We start from the raw sequence: 18253 nt of genomic DNA on the forward strand, positions 1-18253 counted from the left end.
CGGGCCCGCGCACGAGATTCGACATATACTTCACAATGGCTTCGTTCATGCGACCTGCTCTGCTGAGGCAGACCGCCGTGGCTGCCCGTATGGCCAAGACCGGCGCATCCCGCTCTGCCTTCGTCAAGCCTACCGTCCAGAAGGAGTTCGTCAACAACTCGATAAAGGCCGCCGCCTTCCACACCACCGCCAAGAGGGATCTGTTGCCCGTCGGTCCTCGTACGTACAGAGCACAACGCTCCCACCTCACTCGCGAACTCCTGCTAATTGTTTATCCACAGAGGTTATCCAGGGTTCAGGTACGACTACAAAACACCCGCGGAAGTCGAAGTCGCCTCGGAGCGCATGATGAACTGACCCTTTCCCGTGTGCAGTTAACACTCCCGCCCCCGTCCCCTCCCCGAGTCCCGCCCACGGTTCCTACCACTGGACCTTCGACCGCATCCTCGCCGCCGGCCTCGTGCCCATCACCATCACCCCCTTCGCCGCCGGCTCCCTGAACCCCACGGCCGACGCCGTCCTCTGCGCCCTGATCCTCGTCCACTCCCACACCGGCTTCCAGAACATCATCATCGACTACGTTCCCACCCACACGTACCCCAAGCTCCGCAAGGGCACCATGTGGGCCCTCAACGTCGCGACCGTCCTCGTCGGTCTCGGCCTGTACGAGTTCGAGACCAGCGACGTCGGTGTCACCGAGGCCGTCGCTCGCATGTGGAAGGCTTAAGATTCCGATTGAGGGATCGGTCTTGTTGCGTTGTTGACAACTCTTTCACTGCTCAAAACATAGAGCACGCGAGGGTTGATGTTCAAAATTATTGCCTGTAGCGAATCCCACCGATAGATTTAATGGTGGGGGAAAGAGCTGCAGAGACGGCGTATGCCGGTTATAGGAGCTGTCAAAGGGCATGGGGAGGAATTGTACGTGATTTGGGGGCGCCTGGGTTTAGAATTGGAATGGCCAGTGTACAATCACCAGTCTAGGCAAAATTGAATTGTTTGTCAATGAACCAGGTGTGGTACCCGCTAGAGGACTATGAAGGGAGCAGATACTTGCTCAGCGAAGGATCACGAGACGTCGATGAAGCACAGGTCGGCCACGCGCTCGTCAGGGCCGGTCCACGAATTTCGTCTCAAACGCAGATTTGGCCTGGCCGTGAAGGGCTTCTTATTCTCGAAGAAGGAAGACCTGAACCACCGCAGGCATATATAATCACCCGCCAAACGAGATTCGAGCTGCGACTATGATCAACTAGCGCCGGCTTGTTCACGGAGTGATTTCAAGCTCCCGATCCGGAGCCGGGTCCGGCCGTCGATGGTGTGCCGGTTCAAGCGGGTGTGGTCGCGTGTCCGGCTGTCTTTACTCCACTGCCGACACTTACACCGAAATACAGCTTCTTTCTCAAGCCTACACAATCTTCAGATTTGATTTGTATTCATCAAGGTTCTTGGATGATAAACGCCAAATGGGTGGTTTGACGTTTAGATAGTTCAATCTGCAAAAGCCGTCGATTTCATTCTCAGTGTTCATGCTAAGCGTCGACGGGACTTACAAGGGCTACTCTAAGTAGATGTTCATGGCACGAACTACGAGAAATGAATTTTATTGAGCTGAAGAAGCGAAGTTATCGGTGGCATAATGGTAGGTAGTACTCTTGCAAGTGCTGGACTTACACACATTAATTAATAGTAAACTCGATTTGTATATGACATAAATCAGTCTGTTGTGAGTTCCTAGATGTCTCACTCCGGTAGTTCGTATGATGCCAGACGCCGTACCCTGTGTCTCCCGTGGACTTGGCACAGACCACACACAGAACACCTTTGCCTGAAGAAAACCACCATTTATTCTTGCCAACTGCAAGGTCAACTCAGCTAAGTCAGGAACTCAGCTGGTAAGAACGTACTCACGCAGTATGAGGGAACGAACATTATCTCGCTGCGTCCTCCTCACACTTCCGCACTCAGGCATTGATACGTCAGGGCGCAGGGGAGGCGGGCAGCAGACGATCTTCTTGGGAGAAGCTTCTGGCTGGATGCCGACATCGCGTTGCTTGTCCGAGGGTAATTGCCTACAATGCCGTTCAGTACTGTACAATTGAACCATCGGGTCCCGTTTCCGGATGGCAATGGTGCCGGAAGGAATCGGCTGTCGCGCTTTGTCTCTTCAGAGAAGGCGTAGGATAGGAGCGACTCAAACCCGACCTCCTCAACACTCTACTGATCGACCACAGAACTCCACCTGGGAAGTCATCCCTCTACAGAGCACTAAGTAGCAGGATGGCAAACTCTCGTCTGCTATCAAGCTCTCTGAAGGCTGCAAATGGGGCCATGTGCCCTGAGCACCTTCTCTCATTGGCATCATCTTCTGGTCTTCCAACCCCGGGCAGCTTGCATTGTGCACCCGCTGATACGCAACGCTACGATTATGCATGGTAACAAGCAATCTCCTGGTCTGGCTCGAGTGGACGATTTACCGCCGGTCAATTGGCGAGCACAGCGCCATTGACAGGAGGCGCCCCAATGACTTGGAATTTCGGGAGTTCTTCCAGGGGCAAGCCTCATCTGCTGGTTATCCTTGGAGTCTTCAGATCAAGCTCCATGGCGCCCCTCAACAGCATGGACTTTCCTATCTTGACACGCGTTAAACGCGAATTCTGTCAAGATGGAATCTACGTGGCACGTCTTGTAATGGCAGTGCTGAAGCAGCAACGTGGGGGAAGCTTAGGATCAGGGGAGAATCGCCCATGTTGGTCACAGCCAGGTCCAGCACCCCACGAGATCGGAAGAGGCAACCTGGTATGTTTCGAGGCTTCCCGTGCCATTAAACTAACAAAGGATTGGCGCAAGGCACGTTGGCTCAGACAATGTCGGTTGTACAGACGTTGCGTTGACATCCAGATGGTTTGCCCATGTGCTCTGGTTATTGGTCGACACGAGCTGGTCCACATGGGCTTGCATGGGCATCCGTGTTTACCTCACCCACGCTAGAGCTCGACAACGACCTGGCGGGGTTGGCTCAATTGAGCTCCTCGTAGTGGGGTTGCTATCTTCAGGGTCCTAGACATCACCCAGGGTCTGTCTGCTTCACCTCGAGCAGTGCGATTCGATGACAGCATACCTACGCTGTTGCAACGTATATGCTACCGCGGATTATCACAAACCACGGTCGTCAATGCCATGTAGACTCTACATGTGCCTGGTCGAGTGACCTCCTCAGAGAACACCGCAGTCGATGTTCTGAAAGTCTATATATCACTCGCGCTGGTTCTCAGGTTATACGAAGTCCCCTTCTTTCGGTTCTCTTCTTCTCTAGACTTACCATTTTACGTCAATTCAACTTGCCAATAGCTTCGGCACCGCTTCAACGCATCCTCTCTCCGCCCAGAGCAATGAGAGAATACCATGGCTTCTCTTGGTGGTAACATGATGTTGCCCCTCGACTTTGATCTCAAAACCACTTTTGCTGGACTCAGCGCAGTTGCCCTTAGTGGCCTGCTGTTTTCCAAGCTCCTTTCCAAGAATGAAGAGAGCAGCGAGGCTCCCGGCCTCCTCAAGTCTTTCTTTCTCTTCTTCTACTCCTGCTTCATCAAGCCGCATAACGGCGACAAGAAGGGCACCCAACAGGATGCCCTGGAGAGCTTCTACAAGAAGCAAGCCGGCGCATATGATGCTACCAGGAAGCTCCTCCTGCAAGGCAGGGAGGACATGCTCGCGCTTGTCGCAGCACAGTTGAAGGCCAAGGCCCCCACGAAGGCTTCGAAGAAGGGCGGAAAAGAGAAGCGCATCTGGGTTGATGTAAGTAGTTGCTACTATTGTTCTGAGCTGTTGCTGATCCCGAACTTCAGGTTGGTGGAGGAACAGGCTGGAACATCGAGGCCATGTCTGCGTTCGTCAACGTCCCCGAGTACTTCTCCAGCGTCTACTTGGTCGACTTCTCTCCCTCCCTCTGCGAGGTTGCCCGACAGCGCTTCGAACGCCTTGGCTGGAACAATGTCAAGGTCGTTTGCGAGGATGCGAGAAAGTTCCGCCTGGAGGATTATGAGAATGATATTCCGAGCAATCGCATTCCCCCTCGTTCGCCTGTCCTGAGCTACTTCTCCCAGAAGCGTGCCGAGCATGGCGGCGCGGATCTCATCACCATGTCATACAGCTTGTCCATGATTGTAAGTCTTCAACGGATCATGTTGTGCTTTGACTTGTGCTGATCTTTAATTCGCAGCCTGACTACTACTCCGTTATCGAATCGCTCACCTCTCTCCTGTCTCCCGACGGTGTTATGGGAGTCGTCGACTTTTACGTTCAATCCCAAGTTGATTTCGCGTTTCGCAACTACACCGGTGGGCTCGTCGGACGCCACGTCAACTGGTTCCTGAGGACTTTCTGGCGCGCGTGGTTCGACATTGACCGAGTCGGCCTCGAGGCCAGCCGTCGTGACTATCTCGAGTATAAGTTCGGTACCATGCTCAACGTCAACACTCGCAACTATACTCTTGGCCGCATCCCTTACTACATCTGGGTCGGATGCCACAAGAAGCCTTTCTCTTCTACTAGTCTCCCCCACGAGATTATTGAGAAGATTGATGCTCTCGCCACCGAGTCTCCTCTCCTGTTGCCTGCCAACCAGGGCGATGCTCTCACCCGCGCGATCGACAGATCCGCGCCGGAGATTCGTTCCAAGGCTTTCATGACTGCGATCCAGAACCTCTCGGCGAACTTGCCTCTCCCCTCGTTCTTCTATCAAAACCACCACTGGCGCATCTACTACGATGACCAACTTCAGAAGCACAAGCAGTTCAACGACGAGTACATCTACGCTTTTACGTGGGAGGATTCTCAGGTGGACGCGCGCTTGCTGAAGCTTGGTTCGGACGACGTCGTGCTGGCCATCACCAGCGCCGGAGACAACATTCTCTCTTACGCTATGCAAAGCCCGGCCAGAATCCACGCCGTTGACCTTAACCCCACACAAAATCACCTCCTGGAGCTCAAGGTTGCGTCATACACTGCTCTTCCTTACGAGGACTTCTGGAAGTTATTCGGAGAGGGCAAACATCCCGACTTCCGCAACCTGCTCCTTACCAAGCTGTCTCCTCACCTGTCCAGCCGAGCGTTCCAGTACTGGCTCCAGAACGTCCATGTCTTCGCCAACAGCAAGGGGTACGGTCTGTATGACACCGGCGGCTCTCGTCACGCTATCCGTGTCTTCCGCTGGATCAGCCGCATCTTCGGATGCCGCGCCGCTGTCAAGGAGCTCCTCTCCACAAAGACCCTCAACGAGCAGCGTGAGATCTGGCGCAACAAGATCCGTCCCGCCCTTCTGTCCAAGCTCGTCTGCAACCTCGTCGTGAGCCAGGAGAGCTTCCTCTGGGCCGCCCTCGGCGTTCCCAAGAACCAGCTTGCCATGATTGAGAACGACCACGCGGAGAGTGAGGCCGTCAAGGGTCCTTCCCCTACCCACCGCAAGGTCCGCTCTCACGCTATCTGGCGCTACATGGTTGACACCCTCGACCCCGTCGCCGAACAAACTCACATTGCCACCAACAACCCCTACTACCATGTCTGCATGACTGGAGACTTCACCCGCCGCTGCCACCCCGACTACCTCTCCGAGAAGGCGCACGCCAAGCTCTCGCGCCCGGGCGCCTTGGACGGCCTTCGCATTCACACGGACGAGATTGACGAGGTCATTAACCGCATCACTCCCGGAACTCTGACCGTCGCCGTCATTATGGACAGCATGGACTGGTTTGATCCCGGCTCCCAAGCAGCCGCCGCCCAGATCACTAAGCTCAACCGCGCGCTCAAGATGGGCGGCCGCGTGCTTCTGCGATCGTCTGCACTGAGCCCCTGGTACGTGAAGGTGTTCGAAGCCCACGGCTTCTCTCCTAAGCGCCACGGCGCCCGTACGGAAGGTGCTTGCATCGACCGCGTCAACATGTATGCCTCGTGCTGGATTTGCACCAAGGTTGAGAACCTGCCTCCTCCCACACCGGAGATGGATCGCATGGGTGGTTCGGAGATCACCAGCTTCTCTCTGTGAACATGATGTGTGATGAAAATTGGGAATGCGACGGTCTGTCGGGCGAGAGGGCGCAGGACGACTAATGAGGACTGGTTATGGAATGTTTTTGTTAAAGATACTTTTGAGCGTTGAGAGAAATACACAGAACAATATGGCAACTGAGTAAGGTCACCAGATCACAGTGTGAGGCGACATGAACGAGCGAGTCGCCCGTATTCATAAGAATGTATGAAAAGAAAAAAGAACAATACAAAACCTCAAAATGAAACAACTTGGAGTACCAAGATATATATTGAAGCATGAGATCGAATTTGAAGTGTCATCGTGATAAATACACAGCGTGCTGCAGCAACTGAGGGAGTTCCACATCCGCCCTACCTCACCCAAGGTACCTACCTACCTTTAACGCGCTGTTGCATACAGCGAAGTACCTTCCGGCGCGTGTCACAAGAAGCTGAGCTCCAGAGTACATCCCCAGACTTTCCATCAGCAACGCTAGGGTGTACCCAATGCCCGACAACCAGGGGCGGTCGACCCATACTTTTGCTGCCATCAACCAATCCGATAAGGCTGCTTGGCGTGCAGGGCGGCGCGATATCGACTTCCAGTGACGCTCGTCGTCAACCATCATAATCCAAACTTCGACATCTCAATCCATCTCAGCATTCAACAAAGACAACCCGCATGATTCAGCTTCATCAACAGTTGGATCTCATTTGAGAAGACCGACCACATACATCCCGCGATGCCTCCCGCAGCGAGCCAGAAGGGCACCGGCAAGAAGGCCGGGCCCAACGCAATGCGACAGCGCAGCCGCAACACAACACCGAGCTCTGCCGTCCCGTCCGCCAGTCTGCCACCCATCGAAGCTGTCGACACCGATTACCTCGAACTTCGTGTCGAACAGTTCCGAAACCTGACCTACGATGACCTCGTCGATTCATCCATACCTAGCTCTGCGATACCCGACTTCAAAGCATTTGAGGCCATGATCGCTCGTCTCCAGCGCCTGCAAGAGACCATCGACAGACGAAGCAACTTCTGCGACAGGGGCATGCGCATACTAGCCAACACCCGCAAGCAATACATCAATGATGTCGACGAAGGCGCGAACGAAGGCGGCAAGACTGACGGCGATTCCAAAAAGACCGGCAAGACGAACAAGAAGAAGAGGAAGGCCGCAGATACCCTGGCACCCCAGGATGCTGGAGTCGGTAGGTCGCTACCCCTTCCTGGCCCTGCGTGGCCTAGTGTCCTTTTCATTTTTTTCTTGGTTTATTCGTGGGGCATGCGACGCTCGTCGGGAGCTCACCTCGTCACCGCGAGTATTCCTCGTATTCACTTCAGTACTGACCTCACCTGTTGCTCCAGAGCGGACATCCCCGCTTAGGGAATCCACTAAACCACGAAAGCTTTCGCGCGACAACGACTCGGCCAGTTCTTCCCTGTCCCCAGTCGCGCCCGCCACGCCCTCAGCAATGGAAGTCGACGAAAAAACCAAAGCAGAGGAAAATGAAGACGAGGAAAGTTCAGAAGACGAGGGCGCGCCGCCCAAAAAGGCGCAGCCTGCGGCACACACATTCGGCGACGACCCCTCGACCTTCCCCGACCCGACCGTCTACGAAATTCGCCCGACACATTCTGGCATGTCCGAAGACGAGCTGAAGGAAATTTACTCTGTTGCCGTGTTTCCCAAAAGCGATTTGGCCGATCTCATAGCAGGAGATCCGCCCGATAAGGACTTTAGCAGCGCCAAACCGAACAACCAAATCAGCTTCTCGACGTTTTCGACGTACATCGAACCATACTTTCGGCCATTTGCGGAGGAGGATCTCGCCTTTCTTAGAGAGCGAGGCGACCGCGTCACTCCTTTCCACATGCCCAAAAGAGGCAAGAAACATTATAGCGAAATTTGGGCGGAAGACGATGGCGCCATGGCACTCGACAAACCTCAGAACGGGCGTGAACAACTGGCCCCGAACCAGGCCCGCGGCGCGATTGACAACATGGACGATGAGGTAGCGGAGACGGATAAGCTCTCAGTCGGACCGCTGCTCTCACGGTTGATGCAGGCAATGCGACCCGAAAATCGCCCACAGGTTGACGAAGAAAAGACCAGCGTCAACGGTGTCAGTAATGGCGACACCGCTATGAATGGCAGCGTTAATGGCGAGACTGGGGATGCACCGCAGAGCTCCAGTGACGATAAGGCCCCACCGGTGCCGCCCGCGTCCTTCATGCCCGAATCGAACTCAGAGGCTTGGAAGAAGGCGTCACATCCCAAGCTGGAATACACCCAGGTCGACGAGCGAATCAAGCAGGAGCTCAGGCACATAGGCTTCCTACCCCAGGAAGGCAATTTCGAGAGCGAATACGACGGTGCATACGACGACGAGGTAGCAGCACGTCTGCGCTTGTTGCAGGGTCGCTTGCGGGAGCAAATGCTCATCAACGGCGCGCGCAAAGCCAGGCTTACGGAGCTTGTAAAGGAGCGCATGGCCCACCAAGAGTACCAGACCATTCTCGAGGATCTGGACTCTCAGGTCCAGGCCGCTTATCTCAAGCGAACTCGTACTATGGGCAAGAGCAAGAAGAACAAGCGTCCGGGTGGTGCGGGAGGCGGCAGTCATGCTGTCGGCGGCGCGGCTGGTATGGCCAGACCGGGCATCGGCGACTTGACCAAGACGCTCATGGAACGTCGCAAGAGGTGGATCGACACTATTGGGTCGGTTTTTGACGACGAGAACCTGGGCAAGGTCCCGCGCAGCTCCGAACCCGACTCGTCCATCTTCAAGGCTAACTTGATGAGCGATTTGATGAAGAAGGAGAAGGCGCAGTGGGACGAAGAGGTTGAGGAAGAGTGAGCGAGCAGCGAACTTACTTTTCTGAGCAGTCTACTGCATCGAAGGTGACATACGTTATGACTGGCGCGTCTTTGGCTTGGTTTCATTTTTTAAAGTGGGAGGCTTGAGGGTATTCGACTTTCACGCGACACGGTCGACGGCGTTTGGGCAATTATAGAGGCCTGGAGTGCGAACGGGATCATAGGACTTATCATTATCGATAGCAATCACGACACAGCCAGATCGAATGAATGAAGACATCAATACTGGTGCTGAATGACTTGTACGGCGGGGCAAATCTTGATGTTTGAGTGAGTTGCCATGTATGATGAACACTTCCTCACAGAACATTTCTAATTGGGCATCTACCGTTTGGCTGGCACGACTGCGCCTATCATTTGTAATGTCCACCTTTCTGCGTGGCAAGATCACATCATGGTTTGTATCAACGCAGACTCTAAGTGTGATTCAATTTGCTACCAATGTTGTAAGAGTTTCAGGGCTGATACGGGTCATGTACGTTGAGGTGCCCCTATTAACACCAGTTTCCACGTAGTCGCCTCAGGTGCTCCGGAATCCTTCAACCAAACACGAATAGTTCATACCAATTCTCAACCAACCCGGCGTCGAACTTTTTGTTGCGAGTTCCTCCCTCTAGGTCCAGGAGAACAACACCACGATGCGGTTTAGCCCTCGCACGGGCTTAAATTGGTTTGCAATCAACAGCACCGAACTCGTTATGCGCTAGAAAAGCAGATGTCAGCTCGGGAACACGGTGTCGGAAGAGAGAAAGAAGAAGAGTCAAAACTTACTGGCCTCCCACCAGGCGGCCTCGACCATTTTGTGGTTGCATAGCTTACTGGCCTCGAATTTCCACAAGAGATGCGGCTCCTTCACGTTGGGGTGCTGGCCGCAGAAGTGCGGGTATTCCTTGTGCGACCAAGCAGCGCACCTGCGAGCAACACACACACACAAGTGGTTAGCAAACCGGGCTATATCCATCTTGTAGGAGGCCGGGCGGCGTGGGGGGGAGAGAGAAAACTTACGGGAGTCCATAGCGCTGCACTCCCGCCCAGAGTTTGTGGCAGATCTCGGTGATGTCGGTGTTCTCGGGTATGAAGCGGGCATTCACACCGTATTGGTAGCCTATCCATACGAATTCCCACATCCTCGGCCTTCCTCCGCAGCGCGACTCTGGGTTGCGAGCGGGAGTGGGTGCCGGGACCGGTGCTGGCTTGGGCGATGACTTGGGAGACGGCTTGGGTGATGGCTTGGGAGATGGCTCGGGTGATGCCGTGGTCGCCGGCGTGGGTGCCGGCTTGGGTGCCGGGGCTGGTGCCGAGACTGATGTCAGGGCTGGTGCTGGCGGCGCGGCGGACACGAGAGTGACTGCCCAGAGCAGGAGGAGGGTTGGTGAGAAGAACTTCATGGTGGCAGGTTGCGATTGTGGCTACGATACCGATGCGTACGGTTCGACCCTGGCGTAATCTGCAATGAAGAAATAAAGGGGATGGGAAGGGATGCCGGAATGATAGAAAATTCTTCCCAGCAGTCGGCTTCTTATACCTGCGTGACGGCGACACCATTTTGGCAGAAGGACCATGAGGGCATCGCGAAGAGGGGACTTACAACGAAAAGGTTCACCAGCTTCATGGTAGGTTCAAGCCATAATTGTCACTTACTCCAGGTAGCAATTAGGCACCCTACCTCCTACAGCTCTCATAAGCATACGTACCTACACATCAAGACCTTAGATATGTTGATTCCGTTAATACCAGGAATACTGCCACTTACATCGATTTCTCAAAATCTAATGACGTTAGTGCTTATGTTACTTCCCAAGAATCGCAAGCATAGAATCGGGTAAACTTCTTAAACCCCTTTAGAGCAACGGCAACAGTCCGGTTCCATCAAATTCTTCAAGGTCTTTCTCCGTCCGCATACTTTTTAGCCAAGAGGGTTACCATGAACCTTGGGATATTTCCATCTCTAAAGGTTTTCGACATCCGCTCGTCCAACAAAGTACGAAACCTTCCAGTACCATCACCGCGGCCACAGAGGTCCCCCCCGGCCACCCACGGACTCAGTTCTTCTTCTTCTCGCAGTCGATGGCGCCGTACTTGTTCTTCGTGGCCTTGTACCACGCATCGTGGACCATGCCCTTGTTGCAAGCCAGTCCGCTCTCGAACTCCCACTCGAGCATGCCGTCTCCGGCGTCACGGCAGTAGTGTTTGAATCTGCCGAAGGACCAGACTCTGTGATGAGAAATTTCACGTCAGAAACCAGAGCGGTTGGTGGGGGGAGTGAGGTGGCTTTGCTTTACCCGCACATCCACTTGTTCCGCAGTTCCATCCACAAGTCGTGGCATACCGTGGGTATGTGGTCATTCACGTCGTAGGCGGCCAGGGTGTAGCGGTTGTTGACGGGGATGGGTTGGCCGCCGATGTAGATCTGGCCGACACCCTTGTAGTGGCAGTAGGGTGCTTTGGCGAGGACTGAGGCCGCGGCTTGGAGGAGGACGAGAGCGGAGAGCTTCATTGTGATGTTTGGCTGGTTTGCCTGAAGCAGCTTGGGCACTCGAGAAACGAGGTAAAATGAGACACAGTTGAGGCCGAATGATAAATTGCAAGGCCGCCTGGGGATGTCTAATGGTAGACGGGACTCCCGCGGAGAAAATAAAAATTTATATTGCTTTCCATCGTCACCTCAAATGCCCGGAACCAGACGCTTCCATGCTAAGTCGGACATTCGCCGTTGTGGTAACTGAGGATGAATAAGGCAGCCAGCTCACTTGAGTTGATGATCGTAACATAGACCAAAGGATGGCATGAAGGGGGGGCTTTGTTGATAAAGGCGACTTTGGTAGAGGTTACCAATACTCATACCTCAGCATCACCCTTGTGTCCTTCCAAGTCTCTCTGGTTGTCTCGATGAACCCCAAAAGCTGCACAATTGAAAGCCCAAAGACAGAAAGAAACTGGTCGCACAGAGACAATGCGCCGCAACTCACGCCAGCTTGGCGTGGCTGTTTTCGCAAAGTCTTTTCAACCCTTCTTTTTCGAAAAACATCCCTTCGCAGCCGTCCTTGCATTTGAAAACTTATTTCATTTCCGACTTCTTGTCGAGAGCACTTGGCAGTGGCTGTTTAGGGTGAGGCCTGGGAAGCTTTGACGAGCAACATGTTGGGCACTGCTACTTGTGTCATCTTCTTTTCTCGTTTTCGCCGCTCGGCAGACTTGGAAAAGTATGCTTTCGTCGTGATAGTTGCCATTGGTGCTCTGATATCTCTCGCTGTTCGACCTCATCTTGACCCATAGGGCTACCACCGCGAAGACCCTGGTTATCATGACATGATCTGTTTCGACCGCCAGTGCTGGTCGTTCAACCGAGGTAGACCGAAGTTGGAGACTCCAGTGCGTGAAAAGTGACGTTGCTTCGACATGGTGAGTAAAGAGGATGACCAGAGTACATCGGATACGGCGGCAGACGTTGGAGGTCATATGGAGGTGGTGTTCGGAGAAAGCGACAGCGGCCCGATGCATGAGACGGCGCTCAAGCTTATCGGCTGAGATTGGACGTAATGCCTATTAGACAGAATCGAGGCTTGTATTGGCAGTTCGGTGCCTGTCGCCCCCAGGAACTTCCTTGTGCGGGGTAACTACAGAGCAGCGGGGGGCCTATCAGAACCTGCCCTTTCCGGGAACTCATCCAACGCACCGGGCCCTGATTCCTTATCAACCCATTCCACTTGGCCGCCGGTCCAGGCCCGAGGGGCAGCCACCAGACTGGACCGGCCTGGGCGCGGGCGCGGGCGGGCGCTATCTCTCGGGGACACTCTGCTGGTCTGGGTATGGTGCGCTGACGAGGAATTCGATCTTTTTTTCCTTCTCATCAACAACTTCAGGCTCTTCGTCTGTTTCTCGAGAGGTTTTGGGTATTGAAAGCTCTCGTCAGGATGCATCTCGTACCAAAAGAGGTTCGTATCCCCTAGTCTCTTCTCTCTTACACATCCCTGTCGCCTTGGCGGGCCAGAGGAAAGTGAACAGCAACGTTAACGGGGGACGTCGTGATTGCAGCTCGATAAGCTCACCATTTCTCAATTGGGCTTCCTGGCCCAGCGTCGCCTTGCCAGGGGCGTCAAGTTGAACCACTCAGAAGCAACGGTACGAAAACCTACCTCAGTGACGATATCGCTCGAGTCCAATCTCTCATGCACTAACACACGCCACAGGCTCTCATCGCGAGCAACTTGCAAGAACTCATCCGCGATGGCAATCACACCGTCGCCGACCTGATGAGCCTGGGTGCCACCATGCTGGGGAGACGTCACGTCCTGCCCGCAGTATGTAGTACCCTTCACGAGATCCAAGTCGAGGGCACCTTTCCCTCAGGGACGTATCTGGTCACAGTCCACAGCCCCATCTCAACAGACGACGGAGACTTGGCGCGCGCCTTATACGGGAGCTTCCTCCCTGTGCCGAGCAACGATCTCTTCCCCAAGGCCGAGGTCACGGCATACGAGCCCAAGAAACAGCCTGGCGCCGTGGTCGTCGCCTCCAAGAGGGTGACACTCAGCCAGGGCCGCAACCGCATCAGACTCAGGGTGACGAGCAGGGGTGACCGCCCGATCCAGGTCGGCTCACATTACCACTTCATCGAGACGAACCCGCAACTCGAGTTCGACCGTGAGAAGTCCTACGGCTACCGCCTGGACATCCCCGCCGGCACCTCGGTGCGCTTCGAGCCCGGCGACGTCAAGACCGTCACCCTCGTCGAGATCGGCGGGAACAAGGTCATCCGCGGCGGCAACAGGCTGGCCACCGGAGGCGTCGAGCTGTGGCGCGCAAAGGAAATTGTCGAAAAGTTGCAGTTGGCCGGTTTCGCCCACGCCCCGGAACCGGAGGCCATTCTCAACTTCACCGAGCTGTTCCAGATGGAGCGGGCCGCTTACGCGACCATGTTCGGCCCCACCACCGACGACTTGGTCCGGCTTGGCAGCACCGACCTCTGGGTCCGGGTCGAGAAGGACTTCACGGTGTACGGAGACGAGTGCAAGTTCGGCGGCGGCAAGACGTTGAGAGAAGGCATGGGCCAGGCGACGGGCCGGCCCGACTCGGAATCGCTCGACATGGTCGTCACGAACGCGCTCATCGTCGACTGGTCCGGCATCTACAAGGCCGACATTGGCGTCAAGAACGGCATGATCACTGGAATCGGAAAGGCGGGCAACCCGGACGTCATGGACGGCGTGACGCCCAACATGATCGTCGGTAGCTGCACCGACGTCGTCGCCGGCGAGGGTAAGATCATCACCGCGGGCGGCATCGACACCCACATCCACTTCATCTGCCCCCAACAGGCGAACGAGGCCGTCGCGTCCGGCATAACGACGATGCTTGGCGGCGGCACCGGCCCCAGCGCCGGCACCAGCGCGACGACCTGCACCCCGGGCAAGAACTACATGCGCGAGATGTTGCAGGCCTGCGACTCGCTGCCCCTCAACATCGGTATCACCGGCAAGGGCAACGACTCCTCGCCCGAGGCCCTCCGCGACCAGGTCAACGCCGGCGCGTGCGGCCTCAAGCTCCACGAGGACTGGGGCACCACCCCGGCCGCCATCGACACGTGCCTCAGCGTCTGCGACGAGCTCGACGTCCAGTGCCTCATCCACACCGACACCCTCAACGAGTCCGGCTTCGTCGAGTCCACCATCAACGCCTTCGCCGGCCGCACCATCCACACCTACCACACCGAGGGCGCCGGCGGCGGCCACGCCCCCGACATCATCTCCGTCGTCGAGCACCCCAACGTCCTCCCCTCCTCCACGAACCCCACGCGCCCCTACACCCGCAACACCCTCGACGAGCACCTCGACATGCTCATGGTCTGCCACCACCTCTCCAAGAACATCCCCGAGGACGTCGCCTTCGCCGAGTCCCGCATCCGCGCCGAGACCATCGCCGCCGAGGACGTCCTCCACGACCTCGGCGCCATCAGCATGATGTCCTCCGACTCCCAGGCCATGGGCCGCTGCGGCGAGGTCGTCCTCCGCACCTGGAACACGGCCCACAAGAACAAGCTCCAGCGCGGCTTCCTCCCCGAGGACGAGGGCACCGGCGCCGACAACTTCCGCGTCAAGCGCTACGTCTCAAAGTACACCATCAACCCGGCCCTCGCCCAGGGCTTCGGGCACCTCGTCGGCAGCGTCGAGGTCGGCAAGCTCGCCGACCTGGTCGTATGGGATCCGGCGTGGTTCGGCACCAAGCCCACCCTCGTCATCAAGAGCGGGCTCATCGCGTCGGCGCAAATGGTAAGAGAGATTGATCCCGAAAAGTGGAAGAAAACGCGTTCATACTAACAAACTTCAATAGGGCGACCCCAACGCTTCGATCCCGACGGTGCAGCCCATCATCGCGCGGCCCATGTTCGCGCCCCTGGTCCCGGCGTCCTCGGTGCTCTTCGTCTCGGCGTCGTCCGTCGCCTCGGGCGCCATCGCCTCCTACGGCCTCAAGAAGCGCGTCGAGGCCGTCCGCAACTGCCGCGGCGTCGGCAAGAAGGACATGCGCTACAACGACAGCATGCCCAAGATGCGCGTCGACCCGGAGAGCTACGTCGTCGAGGCCGACGGCGAGGTCTGCCGCGCCGACCCGGCCGAGGAGCTGCCCCTGACCCAGGCGTTTTACGTGTACTGAGTGAAAGAGAAGGACAGGTGATGACGGATACGCGCCGTCATCGTCGTTGTGCATGAGAAGAAGAGGAGGAAGAAACACACAGCAGCACGGAGTCGGGAGTTTTTGAAGAGGGAAAGTGCGGGTCGCGTACTTGGTTAAGTACAGCTACACCCATAATTCTGTTGACTAAGTGAGGGGGAAGTAAAGCCAGAGCTCTCTCGATCTAGACGTAGTCGAGAAACATGTTTCAGGGCCGGCGGGAGGGAGCATGCATGGACGGAGCCGTAATGACATGGATACACGCAGTATGAATGAGCAGACAAAAAGCAATACATCCTCTATTTCATCGTTCAAAAAACACATGAAGTTGAGTCCAAATAAATATTCGTGGTCAGGCTCAGACAGATTGCTCGTGTCGTTTTTGGTTTTAGTAGGTGGGCAAGGTCTCCCTCGTACGTTCTATCTCAACGGCGACTAAAGCAAGCCCAAACCATATGTCAACGACAACTCGAACGCTTAGGTTCTAAGAACACGAACGGCATTGGAACCGCTGAGACGACACAGAGTAACTATCAAATAATTGTTGATTCGTGTCCTTCATAATACATACAGAACACACGATGAGGCTCACCCGCAGAGCAAGCCAATCCCCATTCCGAAGCCTTTCGCTCCCTCTGAGCGTTTTTGTGTTCCTCGCGTACCCATATGAGATCCTTATCACGCCTATAAAATCATACACACCGCGCTGACTCGCACGGGCAGCAACTGAAGGACCTGAGCAGAAAACGGTCCGCATCCCCCCGTCCAGTCCGGTCTATTGGCATATGCGCCAATACAAGAAGGCGACCAAAGGGCCGCAAAAGCCCGCGCAACGAGGTATCATCTTTGCAAAAATCCCAGAAACCCAGAAAGTAGAAAAGTCGAACAAGAGAAGCAAAGAAACCCGTTCAGTTCTTCTTCTTGCTGCGGCTCTTCTTGGCTGTTGCGGGCTCCTCGACGGCGTCGGCAGCCTTGGTTGATGTGCGACGGCGCTTCTTGTCAGGGCTGGCAGGGGTTCCAGTGTTCTTAGCCTCAGCCTCGGCGGCGGGAGTGGCAGTCTTGCGCTTGCGGGTGGAAGCCGGCTTCTTAGGGGTCTTCACAGGCACAGGGGCCTCCTCCTCATCGTCATCCTCGCCGACAGCGTCGGCAGAGGTGCCCTGAGCCAATTGGTCGGCAATGGCGTCCTCAACATCAGGAGCGGCCTCAGTAGCAGCAACCTGGATGTTGTGCTCCTCAGCGTACTTGAGCGCGGCCTCGTCGTCCATGAGTCTGGCTTCGAGGTTGCCACCCTGCTTGTAGGCGTGGACGCGGGCCTGGTACAGGCGGAGGTTGTACTGGTAAGCGTTGTTCCAGCCCTGTAGTTGAGTCAGTACACGTGCTCGTTTGACGGCGATGGGCGCAGACTTACAGCCTTCTCACCGGGGCTCATGGCCTTCCAGCGGCGCTGACCCTCTTCCTGAACGGCACCCTTGGGGGCTGCCTCGCCAAGATCGTTGGCAATGATGGGACGAGCGGTCTGCATGTACAGGAAGTAGGGAGTCAGAGGACGCTTGGGAGCGTTGGGGTCGTGGGTGCGCTTCTTGCGCTCCTTCTTCTCCTCAACAGGGGCGGGCTGGTAGGCAGGACCAGCTTGCAGGCCAAGGGCCATGGGGGCCATGCTCTGAGCGACGGCATGGTCAAGGTTGATGAGAGGGTGGTCAATGCCGGGAATGCCCTCGATAGCAGACTCGCCGAGAAGAAGGCTGGTTTGGCGGTAGTAGTCCTCAGAGAAGTTCTTGATGAGCTCAAGGATGGTAATCAGGCGTTGGTGAACCTGGCAGTTATCGTTAACATTTGATTCAGACACGCGTGAATTGATAGAGATGAGAAGCGAAGCAGTTGGGGATGCAATCCCCGAGTCGAGAGTCACTTGCTCCCGAGACGCGTGGATCAGATCGGGATGTAAACAAAAGGTGCAGGCGAGAAGCGCGCTTTGCAGGTGGGCGAGGCAAATAGCGCCTGCCCAAGTGCAACAGCTCGTCAATCGCATGACGGCTATACAGGTGATGTGAAAGGCATACAAAAATACGCGACAATTGAGGGATTGGTGATGAGATGATGGCGGCCATGTCCAGAACCGCGGCGTCTCGGGCTGCGATGAAGCAAAGGCGGACTTGACTCCGTGGCACGGCACATGGTCGATTTCTGTTGTGGATGGGTTTGTGGCGGAATAGAGGGCGGGAAATGGAACGGTGGACGCAATTGAATTGCCATGGGCATGGGAAAAGAATGGCTTACCGAGTCGCGGACACGGACAAAACCGTCGACGTCGATTTGTCTTTGATGCATCTGGATGGGCGCGACGGGGTGGGCTGGGGCGACAGGAACAGCGGCGACGGGGACCTTGGGGGCCTCGACGGCGACCTTCTTGGCGGGACGAGGCATGGTGATGGTGTTTTGGGCGCGGGTTAAATGTTTTGCTAGGCCAATTGAGCGCTGGAAATAATGCTTTGATGGGCGGGCGACGACGCTGGAGTTGTAGTTGTTGTGGTGGAGTTTGCGATGGCAAAACAAAAGGGCTGGGTGTTTTGGGGGATAGGGGCCTAGAGAGTGAAGGAACGGGGGAAAAAGAGGGAAAGTTTGGGAGGTTGGGGGAGGGCCCGGGTCGAATATGTACTGCTGCCTGCTGGGGAGGG

General features: G+C 55.8%; 7 protein-coding genes across 7 annotated transcripts; 4 read left to right on the forward strand and 3 right to left on the reverse strand.

Moving 5' to 3' along the window:
* Positions 1 to 35: 35 nt before the first annotated feature.
* On the forward strand, positions 36 to 727 carry CkaCkLH20_06767 (CybS protein; the record flags this gene model as incomplete). Its single annotated transcript, XM_038889484.1, has 3 exons — positions 36 to 219; positions 282 to 299; positions 375 to 727. 3 exons carry the CDS (start codon positions 36 to 38, stop codon positions 725 to 727), a joined length of 555 nt encoding a protein of 184 aa, XP_038745296.1.
* A 2678-nt stretch (positions 728 to 3405) lies between these two features.
* CkaCkLH20_06768 (3-amino-3-carboxypropyl transferase) lies at positions 3406 to 6043 on the forward strand (the record flags this gene model as incomplete). Its single annotated transcript, XM_038889485.1, has 3 exons — positions 3406 to 3798; positions 3849 to 4166; positions 4223 to 6043. The coding sequence occupies 3 exons, from the start codon at positions 3406 to 3408 to the stop codon at positions 6041 to 6043; spliced, it is 2532 nt and encodes an 843-aa protein (XP_038745297.1).
* Positions 6044 to 6770: 727 nt separating this feature from the next.
* CkaCkLH20_06769 (transcriptional regulator) lies at positions 6771 to 8889 on the forward strand (the record flags this gene model as incomplete). Its single annotated transcript, XM_038889486.1, has 2 exons — positions 6771 to 7239; positions 7397 to 8889. 2 exons carry the CDS (start codon positions 6771 to 6773, stop codon positions 8887 to 8889), a joined length of 1962 nt encoding a protein of 653 aa, XP_038745298.1.
* A 682-nt stretch (positions 8890 to 9571) lies between these two features.
* CkaCkLH20_06770 (uncharacterized protein) lies at positions 9572 to 10297 on the reverse strand (the record flags this gene model as incomplete). The annotated part of the gene is made up of 3 exons (XM_038889487.1): positions 9572 to 9612; positions 9681 to 9820; positions 9915 to 10297. 3 exons carry the CDS (start codon positions 10295 to 10297, stop codon positions 9572 to 9574), a joined length of 564 nt encoding a protein of 187 aa, XP_038745299.1.
* A 654-nt stretch (positions 10298 to 10951) lies between these two features.
* Positions 10952 to 11406, reverse strand: CkaCkLH20_06771 (uncharacterized protein; the record flags this gene model as incomplete). The annotated part of the gene is made up of 2 exons (XM_038889488.1): positions 10952 to 11123; positions 11192 to 11406. The coding sequence occupies 2 exons, from the start codon at positions 11404 to 11406 to the stop codon at positions 10952 to 10954; spliced, it is 387 nt and encodes a 128-aa protein (XP_038745300.1).
* A 1562-nt stretch (positions 11407 to 12968) lies between these two features.
* CkaCkLH20_06772 (urease) lies at positions 12969 to 15560 on the forward strand (the record flags this gene model as incomplete). Its single annotated transcript, XM_038889489.1, has 3 exons — positions 12969 to 13031; positions 13100 to 15178; positions 15240 to 15560. 3 exons carry the CDS (start codon positions 12969 to 12971, stop codon positions 15558 to 15560), a joined length of 2463 nt encoding a protein of 820 aa, XP_038745301.1.
* Positions 15561 to 16486: 926 nt separating this feature from the next.
* Positions 16487 to 18002, reverse strand: CkaCkLH20_06773 (hmg box; the record flags this gene model as incomplete). Its single annotated transcript, XM_038889490.1, has 3 exons — positions 16487 to 16933; positions 16987 to 17391; positions 17856 to 18002. The coding sequence occupies 3 exons, from the start codon at positions 18000 to 18002 to the stop codon at positions 16487 to 16489; spliced, it is 999 nt and encodes a 332-aa protein (XP_038745302.1).
* Positions 18003 to 18253: the final 251 nt, after the last annotated feature.

The sequence above is a fragment of the Colletotrichum karsti genome, assembly GCF_011947395.1.
Source record: "Colletotrichum karsti strain CkLH20 chromosome Unknown Scaffold20, whole genome shotgun sequence".
In the NCBI taxonomy this organism is placed as follows: Eukaryota; Fungi; Ascomycota; class Sordariomycetes; order Glomerellales; family Glomerellaceae; genus Colletotrichum; species Colletotrichum karsti.